General features: G+C 36.9%; 3 protein-coding genes across 3 annotated transcripts; all 3 read right to left on the minus strand.

Moving 5' to 3' along the window:
* Positions 1 to 599: 599 nt before the first annotated feature.
* Positions 600 to 3,171, minus strand: LOC105175801 (tubulin beta-1 chain). Its single transcript, XM_011098393.3, has 3 exons — positions 2,593 to 3,171; positions 1,633 to 1,902; positions 600 to 1,535 (listed from the first exon to the last, which is right to left on the minus strand). The coding sequence occupies exons 1-3, from the start codon at positions 2,984 to 2,986 to the stop codon at positions 865 to 867; spliced, it is 1,335 nt and encodes a 444-aa protein (XP_011096695.1). The 5' UTR covers positions 2,987 to 3,171; the 3' UTR covers positions 600 to 864.
* A 2,463-nt stretch (positions 3,172 to 5,634) lies between these two features.
* LOC105175802 (ethylene-responsive nuclear protein / ethylene-regulated nuclear protein (ERT2)) lies at positions 5,635 to 7,954 on the minus strand. The gene has a single exon (XM_011098394.3). The coding sequence runs from the start codon at positions 7,440 to 7,442 to the stop codon at positions 6,009 to 6,011; it is 1,434 nt and encodes a 477-aa protein (XP_011096696.1). The 5' UTR covers positions 7,443 to 7,954; the 3' UTR covers positions 5,635 to 6,008.
* A 2,518-nt stretch (positions 7,955 to 10,472) lies between these two features.
* Positions 10,473 to 11,708, minus strand: LOC105175931 (putative germin-like protein 2-1). Its single transcript, XM_011098580.3, has 2 exons — positions 11,290 to 11,708; positions 10,473 to 11,174 (listed from the first exon to the last, which is right to left on the minus strand). Exons 1-2 carry the CDS (start codon positions 11,405 to 11,407, stop codon positions 10,636 to 10,638), a joined length of 657 nt encoding a protein of 218 aa, XP_011096882.1. The 5' UTR covers positions 11,408 to 11,708; the 3' UTR covers positions 10,473 to 10,635.
* Between the last annotated feature and the right edge of the window lie 1,267 nt (positions 11,709 to 12,975).

Here is a 12,975-nt window from a genome sequence, read left to right on the forward strand (position 1 = left end):
AGAGCCGATTGAGGCATTATATTGGTGCACCCAAAGATTCTTGCTCAGGGCCAGAGATTTGTATGTGGATAGCATGGTCAATTTGATGGTAGAGTTGCCGGTGCCAATGCCCTGGCCACCCCGGCAGCTTATGTAACCACCGCCCAAGAGTTTTGGTGGATATGGCACCTCGACTAAAGGGGACAGCAATGATGGTCTTGAAGAGCTCTATCAGTCAATATCTGAGAAGTATAATTGGAGCAGCAGCATGGAATTTGACAAGGCTGGTTTAAGCAAGGCTCGACAGAGTGTGCTCCGTGGATATAGTGCCATGGGTAGGAGTAATAGCATTGCATTGGAAAAATTGGAACCATTTATGAGGAAGAGGCATGTGAATTTGAAGAACGTGTGGTTGTGAAGAGTGAGATGATGTTACCAAGAAGCAGAAGTTATGCTGTTCCAAGGAAGAAAGGGTTCTACTAGACATAAAAAACAGGTAGTTAATTTGTCGTCACGTTGTGATTATATTTGTTTACGAGCGATTGCAATATTTTCTGGGCGTCTTTTTCTTACTAGGAGTTGGGGCATATTACAAAAATGAATTGAAAAGGAATATCCAATTAAGAAAAGAATGTCCTATAAAGAAAAGTGGATAATTGTACACAAGACTAACATCTAAAGACCACAAAGATTAATGATTGCCGTTGGATGAAAATACACATTTATCACAACCCATCTCAGACACGAGGAACCACAAACATACAAATACACATTAAATACACCAATCTTGTAGCTTCGCACTCGATTTTTAAGAAATAGAATCACCCACTAATAAAAATCAACTGACCATGAGATTTGGACAAACCAGGGGACTCGAGAAACAATTCAAGCAGCAACCTCCTCTTCTTCCTCCTCGTATTCCTCTTCATCGGCAGTTGCATCTTGGTATTGCTGATACTCCGCCACAAGATCGTTCATGTTACTCTCAGCCTCTGTGAACTCCATTTCATCCATTCCCTCACCAGTGTACCAATGCAAGAAAGCTTTCCGCCTGAACATTGCTGTGAATTGCTCGCTAACACGCCTGAACATCTCCTGAATTGAAGTGGAGTTTCCGATGAAGGTAGAAGCCATTTTGAGACCCTTGGGTGGAATGTCACAAACGCTAGACTTGACATTGTTAGGGATCCACTCAACAAAGTAGGATGAGTTCTTGTTCTGGACATTGATCATCTGTTCATCAACTTCTTTGGTGCTCATCTTGCCACGGAACATTGCTGAGGCAGTCAAGTAGCGGCCATGGCGTGGGTCGGCAGCACACATCATGTTCTTTGCATCCCACATCTGCTGAGTGAGTTCAGGTACTGTAAGAGCCCGGTACTGCTGGGAGCCTCTTGAGGTTAAAGGTGCAAATCCAACCATGAAGAAATGAAGCCGTGGAAATGGGATCAGATTGACAGCGAGTTTCCTGAGATCAGAGTTTAGTTGTCCAGGGAACCGGAGACAACATGTGACACCACTCATGGTAGCGGAGATGAGGTGGTTGAGGTCACCAACTGATATAAACAAGACATAATTAATTGCATCACAAACACTACATGCATATCCCAACTAATTATCTGCAAAAATGAGGATTAAAATAAATGGACTTACAGGTAGGCGTTGCAAGCTTAAGAGTACGGAAGCAAATATCATAGAGAGCCTCATTATCCAAAACCATACACTCATCGGCATTTTCAACGAGTTGATGAACTGACAAGGTGGCATTGTATGGCTCAACTACAGTGTCAGACACCTTTGGAGAAGGAAAGACGGAAAATGTCAACATCATTCGATCAGGATACTCCTCCCTGATCTTGGAGATGAGAAGGGTGCCCATACCAGATCCAGTCCCTCCACCCAAAGAATGACAGACTTGAAATCCTGAATTAAAACCAAAATATATTATCATAATCTGGTAGGAGAAAATTATTACAGGACATCATTGAATAAACTTTTTCTACATTATGATATACTTTATTAACTTTCCTGGGCTGAAAGATTGCGTTGTTCGTAATCATTTCCATATAGAAGGACTGAATCACAAGATTGAAAAGCTAGAAGACATTAACAATGTAGAGCAAATATCAGAGAAGTTGACATGGAATGATTGCAATTAATAAATAAAATGGGCCAAAATCAAATTAAAGAAGTTCAATATAAACCAACAAAAATAGTAACAAATTTCCATTAATAACCAAAAAAAGGCAAAAGCTTGTAGCAAGATTGGGCTTATTATGACCTATGAGATCAAAGACAAAAAGAAAAATGTAATTGCATTTATTCATGATCTCAAAAACCTATATATAAAAATTTAGACAAACAAATTAAGAATAAGAAAGCAATTGCACAACTAACTTAAAATTAGCTAAGGGCAAATCAGATCCAGACAAAGGTAACCAAGTAATCTCCGGCGACAGATACGAATTGGAATCCCACTGTTATAATTAATCATAATTCAAAATCCGCAAGATCTCCACACAAACTGCATCCCGCGTAAAGCATTATCTGCACAGATCCAGAAGAAGAAAAAACAGATCTCACAAACAAATCCAAGCATAAGACGGAAATAACCTTGCAAGCAGTCACAATTCTCGGCCTCCTTGCGAACAACATCAAGCACAGAATCAATCAACTCAGCTCCCTCTGTGTAGTGCCCCTTAGCCCAATTATTCCCAGCACCAGATTGCCCAAACACAAAATTATCGGGCCGGAAGATCTGTCCAAAGGGGCCGGATCTGACAGAATCCATAGTACCGGGCTCGAGGTCCATGAGGACGGCGCGTGGGACATACCTGCCGCCGCTGGCCTCATTGTAATAAACGTTGACACGCTCGAGCTGGAGATCAGAGTCGCCGCTGTACTTTCCAGTGTGGTCGATACCGTGCTCGTCGCAGATGACTTCCCAGAACTTAGCACCAATCTGGTTGCCGCACTGCCCACCTTGGATGTGCAGGATTTCCCTCATTTTCTTCTCCTGACGGGGGGAAAAAGTTTGTCTTCTCTGTTATGGAAAGTGACGGTGATTAGGTAGGTAGAGAGATGGTGGTTGTGTCTGAACGGGGAATTTGAATCAGAGTTGTTACCGTTTGTTTACTGTCGGGCGAAGAGTGGAGGAGAGAAAATTGGGTGGATTGGAAGAATAGAGAGATGGAACTGTTGGGTGTTTGGATTTGAGGCTGGGATTTCCCTACATTTTCGGAAATGCCATTCCGAACTTTTCTTTCTTTCTTTGTATTTTTTAAATATATTATTATTATTATTATGTCCTTGTGTGGTTGTAACAGCTACTTTATTTATTTAAACTTCTTCCTCCTCAAGACTCGAGAATAATGCTCGACTTCGGCAAGGTGAAGGAAGGGGCGAATTGACGGGTGTTAATTCACAAATTGAGCCATGATTTGTGCAGTCGCTCAGGTGAATGAATCACGTATTAAGGCCAATAAAATTTCTTGTGTCAGTTGTATCATTGCTTCTTGGGGTAGAACACTTGGAGGAGGTGGCTCTACATGGGGCTGAGTTGGGGCTTATTCATGGGGTGGCATGCCTTCTCCATTGAGCAGAGCTTGTTCATGGAATGGCATGACTTCTCTATTGAGCGTGGTTTGTTCATGGGATGGTGATTGTTCACGTCGTGAAGCTTGACCTACTCTATTCACTTGCGTTTCTTGGTTGGTGTCCACCTCGTGAACATTGCGAACTGAGGACTTGGTTTGCATTCTCAATTCCGGGATAGACGACGCCAATGTTGTAGTTATGATTTTAATGCGAGGATGGAACAGGAGTTTTACTTTCAGCACAACGATTCACTAGGTGAAAATTGAGTATAGAGAGATAATTTTTGTGAGAGAGTGTATAGTTTGTTGTCAAATCAATGGATAGTAGTTTTTTTAAAAAAATAATATATGGGGTATTTATAGTGGTATTGAGAGTTTTATAATGTGATAGGGTGTACGTATTTGACTTGCTTGTAAAAATATATTTTTTTAGTCTTGTAAATAAATGGATGCAATCAATATATACATCAAAGTGATGTGGATTAATTTACATCCCGAAAAATCTAGAATTCGAATCGAGTAGAGCTAAATTTTAAATTATTTATTAATTATATAATAAATATAATATATTGTATTGATTTAATTTGATTAATTTTAATTTAAATATAAAAAAATCTATAAATCCCACAATAAGAAGTTAATCGTCAATTTTTTATTCTGATCCAACATATAATTATAATTAAATTAAATTATACACAGCACAAATCATACGCTAGTTATTATTGTATCGACAAGAATAAGATCATCCATTCGACAGGTTGGATTTCTTTCTCTTTTTGTTTAATATATTATTGTGGTGGGCCTATTGGGCTGATATGGTATAAGGTTCTGTAATTGGATTTGGGCTAAATTAATTTTGGGCCAAACCCAGTGGGCTGAAATGTGTACTTATGTATTCCCACTCGCCTCATGGGCTTATTTTGAATGTTTCCTTTTATCTAAGCCCATGAATTTCTAAAACCACTTATCCCAAAAATAAATAAATAAATAAAATGCTTACAAATTTATACTTATCGAAACTACTTAAGTCATATAATAAAATTACAGTTTACTGTATACTGTAAAAATGGTCTGTATTTAAATCAATATTTTCGTGCAATATTTGATTTATATTGTCAAAAAGATACCATCAATGGTAATTGATGTGGAGCGTGAAAATCAACAGTTATAGCACATTTATTCAAAATATATTTCGATTGAAATGATTGTTGGAGGATGTCAACAACATGGGTTATTGATAATTTTTTAAATAATAAAAGAATATTATAATTATATATGTTGAATTTTAAAAGAATTCGTTATAATTTAATTTGAACATAAGCTATAAAATCACTTATTAAAAACAAATAAAATAAAATTTATAGTTAATGTTAACATGAGTAATACATTTAAAAAATGAATTATGGGAGTGTGACCCAAAAACTTAAAGAGAGATACTCCACTCAAGTGAAGTCAATCAACACACAACACTCTGGTCTAGTCAAATGAGTAGCCTCCTGCTCCCTACCCACTTTATGCGCCATAACCAAATCATTACAAACTTGGTCCACGCACCAGCACCAGCACCAGGCATATATTATAACGTGTCCTTTTTTCTTATTTTCAAATACTTCCAATTCTGACTACATCTAAATTTGAAACGTTTTTCACACTACTTTTTTCATCATTAAAAAAAAAAAATAAAGATAAATTTGCAAACAGTTCCTATACCATTACTAGAAGACAGCATCAAAGCCAAAACCCAAAATATCACGGCAGATCAGATGCGTACAGAAGAAATGATCAATAAATGCGAAGCGTGATTCACGACTCAAATCAACCAAAGGGTTATTAATTAAAAGTTTTTCACTTTTTAGTAGTGTCAGCGACCATACAGTTAGGCAGAGTCGCACAAGTGGCATACATACAAAAAGCAAGAGCACACACCAACAAACCAATGTTATCTATTCTTCTATAGAGGGAAGAAGTGGATAGATGAGATGACAGACACAAGGCTAAACTGAAAAAACAAGAGAAAGCAACTTTACAGCCACTATTGCCATTCTCAACCACACACAAGTTTCCAAAACCTCAGTCTACATTTATTCTTTAACATCTTCAAGACTCTGTCCGAAAAGATTCATAATCGTGCAGTTCAAGATTCAGGACAAACACAGCAGAGAATTCATCAACTGCAGTGTTCCCAACTCGGTTAAAACCTGCTTTTATATATAAAAACTTTACAGGTCAAGGCACAACAACCTCAACTCAGTTTGCCAGCAAAACATGTAACATCATCCTGTATATCTAAAAGACTAAAAGACAACTTCCACAACACGGTCTGAGGTGAAAGAGAACTTCACAAGAAGCAAAGAACAAAAGGTTAAATGAGATGTCTGTATGAACAACTGCATCCAATATATTCTTAACCAGTTTTATGATTAAGAGACCTGATTATATAGGCACCTTCCTGTATCTTGCTAGTTTTTCACCTAATTTCAACACCAGGCACCATGATAAGGTTAGCACAAGTGCTAATCCCCGGCCTCCGATGAGTCCGATGAGGACGATTAGACAAAGAACCAAATATCTCCGAGCTGGTGCGGATTCAGCTTCAGCTTCCTCGCCTTTCTCTTGGCTCTTTCCACTTGCTTCATCATTAACCTCCGGTGATCCACCAAAAGCAGAAATGGAGCTCGTGCCAGCTTCCTCTTCGTATCTTCCACTTGAAATGGATGAAAATCCAGTACCACTCTCCGATTCCCTATCATCCTTGCATTGATCTGCTTCTTGTTGTTCACCACACAAGGAAACAGTATCTTCTTTTACAAGTTCATTCCTTTGAGGGTCGTTGTGTCTTGAATGTCTTAATTTCTTTGGAACAAATTTCTTCATCTTCGATTTTATCTTAGCTCTCCGGGATTTCCTTTTCATATCTGCCAATTCACATATAGACTCTTCTTTCTCCATCACCCCCTCCTTCAATCCAATTTCTTGATATCCCAATCTCCCTTTATAACAGGACTCTTCCACTATCTCGTTCTCCAATTGAATTTCATCGGCATGCCTCACCAAATAACCCTTTGGTTCTGCAACTTCAATTTCTTGATCCGGGCAGCTAAATCCAGAGCTCTTCAGAGAAGAAGAACCAGACTTTGAAGGGTGCACTTGCTGCACCTCTGTCATCAAAACCCGACCATTATTCGCACCTAAGTTAGCCTCCTTGAATCTTGACATTCTTCGGACCCTCTGCACCATGGACCTTAACACTCCTTTGGCCTCTAAACACGGCTTCAACAACCGGCACATATGTTTCCCAGCATACTCCAGGAAAAATAACAAGAACGCCGAGATGGTGAAGCTCACTGTCAATCTCTTCGTCCCCAACGCCAAAACCACTACCAAGAACATCTTTAGAACCATCAACAAAACCCCAACTGCATCCGCTGCTGTATCAGCACCAAGTTCCCTCTCATCTACACCAATCAAGGAACCATTATCACTCGATCCCACAGCTAGAGTTTCACTGGCATCCCCAGAAAGCGAAGCACAAGGCAGAGGGGCGTGCATAGGAGTAGGAGATCCCGCACTAGACGGAGAAATTATAGGCGAAGTTGATGGCAGAGGGGAGAAGAAAACGGTTGGCGATCCTGCAACTGCCGGATCACTAGCATCATTGAGGGGTGCAATTGGGTGGCTTTGACGCTTTTTCTTGGATGGTTTTTTCAATTTTCCACGATTTTTCATGAAAAGATCAACCAGCGAGGTCGGAAACCCGGTCTCCACCACAAGAGAAGAGCCGTCGCGCCGCTTCTGAGAGTTGTGCAGATGATCGTTCACCAATTGAGAAATTCTTGTGCTCTTCACCTTCTTCCATGGGAAAGCCATGATGCCAACAAAAGCGCGATCCAACAGCGAAAAAATAAAGTGAGATTGGATCGATTGAACCCGATGGCTATGCTACAACATTTTGAGAACAAAAGGGTTTTGATAAATCCGATTTCAAGATCTTGAAAACTCTGGGAAAGATAACTTTAGGGTTCCTTCTCTTTCCATATATTCAGGGTGAATTTCAGCCCAAAACCCCTTCTTGAAGGTTTGCGACGTTGGAACATACATGTGGGAGAGCATAAAAAGGAAGGAAAATATTTTAGTAAGAACTAATAAAGAAAGAAGATCAAATCTGTATCTGTATAAACAATCAAGACCCCCCACTCGGAATCAACGAAATCTTGGTGGAAGGGTTCTAGAGAGGTGAAGCGCTTGGAAAGAAAGGATTATATTGACGAGAAATAGCAATAGGAACAACTCTCTCTCTCTCCTTCCTACCTCGTTCTTGATCTTAAATCTTAATTATTGCACTGTCGTATATATAAAAAGGGCGGATCTTTGACTATTTAACCCTATGTATCACAAGGACGGTAAGAAAAAACTGTTAACCAAAATAGGAATTTATAGTGAGAAAGAGAGAGGTGTAAATGTAATTGCGCGTGGGAACTGTTTCAACTGTGCTCATCATCCATCGGAGAAATTAATGGACATCTGTCTTGGTATCGTTGTCGGTAGCGCGCCTGCTGTAGCTTACACCGAGTAATCAAGGAAATTGTCCGCCTCATTCTCATAATTTAATTGCCTTACACAACCATGGAATGTAATTTATCTTCTTTAATATTATAAATGAATAAATTATTTTTTTGTTGTGACAAAACAAATTCAACTTCTCTCTTTGTATTTTTTAAAATGAAATAATTTATTTTTATTTTAAGAAATACAGAGAAATATCTTACATTTTTTATGCATTTTTTCTATTTTGATAATGTCAACAAGGTTAGTAACTAATTTTCATTTTATTCCATATATTTGGATTAATATATTAAAGTCTAACTAGGATGGTCGCAGTAGAAATCATTGTAGTTTTCAAATTAATGCGGCATCCCATCATTGTCTTGATTATTGAGGTTTCCCACTCCTCCAAAGTCAATAAATGATTAAAAGACAATAATAATAATAATAATAGTTACAGAACATGTAATTGTAAAATTTGTATATAAAAATATCAAATGATTTCTTGTAATAAAGTTTAAAAAAACACACCGATATTTCGATATTATTAAAGAAAAAAAAAAGTATAGAACACAAACGTTTTAATTAATTATTCATTGTGGGGCAAAGGGAAAAAAAACACACACAAATCCAAAAGTGATGTAAATCGATGATTGGCTCCTTTCTTCTTTTCTCTTTTCCTCCTTTATCTCCTTTACCAACATTTGATCTTTAGCTGATTAATTAAAAATAATCCACAAGTTTGTCATTTTCAGTCCAACCAAGATCCGCAATTGTAATTTAATTTCAGTTTGGCGTGGGATGTCGCTATCTTACACATTTATATATATATATATATAATATGAAATTAAAAGACAAAAAGCATCACGGGAATTATGTTTTTCAAAAATGAGAAAAGACACTTTAGTATATAAGTAGAAAAATAATAAATGTAACTAATTATTTTGTTAAATAGGTGGAGAGGGAGAGAGAGAGAGAGAGAGGGTAGCGCGTGCTTCATGCCGATTTGAGAACAGATGTCTTTGAATGGGAAGTGAATATTGGAGCAGAGAAGAGTGATGAAGTAAATGAAAAGCAATGGATGCATCTGATGTTCATTTCAACTCAAATATGTAACTGTTGCTTCTCATGCCCCACTCCAATTACCACGTTTTTCTCTATGCAATTACTACTTTACAATACTGTAACTTCCATTTTGCACCCATCCTATTCATTTATATACACACTTTCTTACAATGCTAACCTTATAATTTTATTTTACAAACTACTATTTCAAAAATAAAAAATAAAAAAATACTAAGTCAGATCCGATTAACGTGGTGTTTGGTTAAATTTATTTAAAATATTTTATGAGTTTGTACATCTTATAAGATTTTATTTTATAAATGAATTCTTACACTGTTTGCATCAAATTAGAGTGTGAAACTTATCAAAGGTTAGAAATGGTACTTTTATAATATGATTACAATTGAAGAAATCTATTAAAGTTTTAAAAATAAATCATCTGGAAACTCCTTACCCTTGTAAAGAGCTTGTAAACTGATCACGACATCCAACTGTCGAATTGTATAAAATATTTTGAAAATTTTATAAGCACTGTTGCATTGCATGTTATATAGACACTTTTGATAATTGTGTTTGGTGTTTGGTGTTTGGTGTTAGGGTAATTAATAAATATTGTTGATTAATTGCATTTGTGTTCATGAGCCACTGCTATTACTACTAGTGTTGTATATAGTATTGGAAAGTGTTTACAGCATTAATGAGTCCAGTGGTGGGTTGGATGGAGTGTTGTGGACCCCACCCTCTTTCTTCCACATCTGATACATATACGCCTCGTTTCCCTATTCACTCATCATCAATGGGTTTTGGGGCCATGATGAATACAAATAGACAAGGTATAGAGGGAAGCGCAGAAAGCAGGCGTAAATGGGATTGCAGGACCCAACCCCCTAGCTAAATCATATTCATAACCTAATTAAGTTTATGATGTTGATGGATGGATGGATGGATGGATGGATGGGAGTATACAAGTTTAAATTTCTTTTGATTTACATCCATTTAGTTTAACATTATCTATACTGCTATAAAGACTCACAATCATAGTATTCATGCCACTACATCATTTTTTTATAAGCCCAAAAATACTTTTCTATTGATCAAGCAATTTTTAATATATAAAAACAAAATTGGGAAAATAATAATATTAATAAAATTATGTGCATATATAACTAGGTGTTGACTGTTAATCTACCTCTATGGGGCTCCAGGTTCACAATGCCTGTATATAAATCAAATTAATAGATTTGAAAATTAAGTGATAATCCCGCATGCCTAATTATTAAAGACAGACACTTTTCAACGAACAACAAACTAAAGAGCAGACATTACATATATTTTGGTTTTACAGAGGAGTGGTTGGAGCAACATTTGTTTCTTCTCATGCTGCTACAATTTACACATCTGTATCTTCTTGTAATCAATAATAAAAGAATTAAATAAGACATAAAATATCAAACTAATTGTGCGCAGCTTGCAGCTTATTGATAATCGACTTATCAACCTGGAACGCCTTGGCCAATACATCAGCGTTTATTGCCGGATCCGAACCGAAAACCGCATTAGCGATGGCGATAACACCAGGATTCTGGCTGCTTAAAAATGCGATTGTGACGGCATTCCCTTGCCCAACGTTTTGCTGAAAGTGAACAAGCCCCAAGGGGAAAACAAACACGTCTCCCTTTTGAAGGACTTTGGAAATCAGCCTGTTCTCCGGGTCGGACGTGACGAAGCCCACGAGCACAGTGCCCTCCAGCACCGTCAATATCTCGGAAGCTCGAGGGTGGCGGTGGGGCGGAACCACTCCTCCAGGACGGTAGTCGACTCGCACGGTGGAGATGCCGAGGGTGTTGAGGCCCGGAATTTCGAGCACGGTTGGGCGGTTTATGAAGGAGCCGAGGGGATTTGAGGTGTTTCCAGGTATGTTAAGCCCTCTAAAAAGGAAGTGATCAGGGGTCACTTGCTTAGGGTCTAGGCAGGCAAACCCATTAACTCTCACTGCAAAAACAACACCACACAAATTACCAAATATTGTGACTACTTACCTACATGAAATAATTAATCATCTTGAATATATATATATATATATATATATATATATATATATTGAAACCTGCAGCAGCGTTGAAGTCTGCGACGCAAAAATCTTGAAGAGGAGAAGGTTCATGGGCTAAGGCAAGAGAGCTCCAAGTTATTACTACAAGAGAGAGGGATAGTATTAAATTTGCCATTTTTAAATGTTTTGATATGAGTGATGATTATGTAGGTAGAGACTGAGAGTAGCTGTATATATATATATGGTTGATGAACAATATATATAGAGTGTAGGCATCAGCTGCATGGTGAGTTGATAACAAGTACTGAAGACCAAGTCAGGTAGAAGCGATCATCTTCGGCCGTCTCATGATTCCTACATCATGCTTCTGTCGTCCACTATTGTTCCTTCCAGAATTAAACATTGTCTGAATGGTTCAACGCGCGAGCAGTGTAATTGGATTACGGCTCAATTTTCTGATAAAAGAATTGGGTGGTGCAATTATAAAGTTTTGATATACCAAGTCTTCATGTGCATTTAGGACAAGGTCCTCCTAAACCCCTCAACTCAAATGTAAGTATGTAAGCGGACGTGGCAGACAACGTAAAATATCATGACCCAATTACGACTCCATCCCCGCCTGCATGCTTTTTCATCTTGAAATATTCTAACTCCATATCAAATTCTATCGCATTAAAATAAAAAATTATGATAAATACATTATATTTGTTATATAATTAATTTACAGTTCAGGAAAAATAATGATAAATATATCATATTTTTTATATGATTGATTTGATTCGAGCAAATTTAATTTGTATAATTCCATCCATTTCAACAACCACAAACCATCTCTAGTAATTAATCAATGCTAATATTAACTTTGACCTTTTCATCACTGGTTCCTAATCTCTAGCATTTTTTAGCTTTAACTATTAAATTAGTAAATATTTCTTATTTATGCTAAATAAAAAATCACTCTTCCCATATATTCGCTTGGAATTAATTCTTTATTTTGATGGAAACTTGATAAGTGGATCATAGATTGAAAAAATTAAAAGTAGGGCCTCCCCTGCCCGACCCAATTTCCGGATCCAGTTTCTTATTTTGTGTAATAATGGGCCTGTCCATTATACAATACCCGCTTCCATTATACATTTAAATGAGGGTATTTATTTTTTACACTAGTTTATTTTATTAGACGTATAATTTGATTAAAATTTATTGATTTTTAGGTATAATGTTATTAAAAATTGAATGATTATCTGTTTGAAAAGAGAAAACTATTGAATCCAATATATATATATATATATGTGAGGAGAGAAACTGGCTTCAATTTCGATTTGATGTTCGTATTTTAAATTATATTTATATGCTATTTTTAGCAATAAGAACATCACCCCGAACTAATTGGGTTCACTGCATGTGGAAGTTAGGTTGCCTATGGGGTGCGGCCATCTATTTTTTTTAATCAATAATAATTTGAATTGCATTTAATAATATATATAGATATTATGTAAATAAAGGGCATAATATTAATTATAATTTAATATATATATATATATATGTACATACATAGTATAATATAAGATGCAATATTAATTTTGAATATTGGAATGATGAGTACTAAAGTCAAAAGGGGTCAAATGAGTTGAAAAATAAAAGAAAAATAAAATTAAGAAAGTTATTAGTGTCAACATCAGATGAAGTAAATATGAGTTGTGAAGGTGGACCCGCCAGGCTGGCAACCGTTAGAATCCAACG

The sequence above is a fragment of the Sesamum indicum genome, linkage group LG12, assembly GCF_026168435.1.
Source record: "Sesamum indicum cultivar Baizhima isolate 11 linkage group LG12, ASM2616843v1, whole genome shotgun sequence".
NCBI lineage: Eukaryota > Viridiplantae > Streptophyta > Magnoliopsida > Lamiales > Pedaliaceae > Sesamum > Sesamum indicum.

Bases quoted from the DNA above. Each gene is read 5' to 3' on its own strand.
- LOC105175931 (XM_011098580.3), bottom strand. From the start codon at position 11,407: ATGGCAAATTTAATACTATCCCTCTCTCTTGTAGTAATAACTTGGAGC. The intron at 11,175-11,289 runs GTTTCAATATAT...TTGTTTTTGCAG, and splicing joins AGACTTCAACGCTGCTGCAG to TGAGAGTTAATGGGTTTGCC.
- LOC105175802 (XM_011098394.3), bottom strand. From the start codon at position 7,442: ATGGCTTTCCCATGGAAGAAGGTGAAGAGCACAAGAATTTCTCAATTG.
- LOC105175801 (XM_011098393.3), bottom strand. From the start codon at position 2,986: ATGAGGGAAATCCTGCACATCCAAGGTGGGCAGTGCGGCAACCAGATT. The intron at 1,903-2,592 runs GTTATTTCCGTC...GTTTTAATTCAG, and splicing joins GAATTGTGACTGCTTGCAAG to GATTTCAAGTCTGTCATTCT. The intron at 1,536-1,632 runs GTAAGTCCATTT...TGTTTATATCAG, and splicing joins TAAGCTTGCAACGCCTACCT to TTGGTGACCTCAACCACCTC.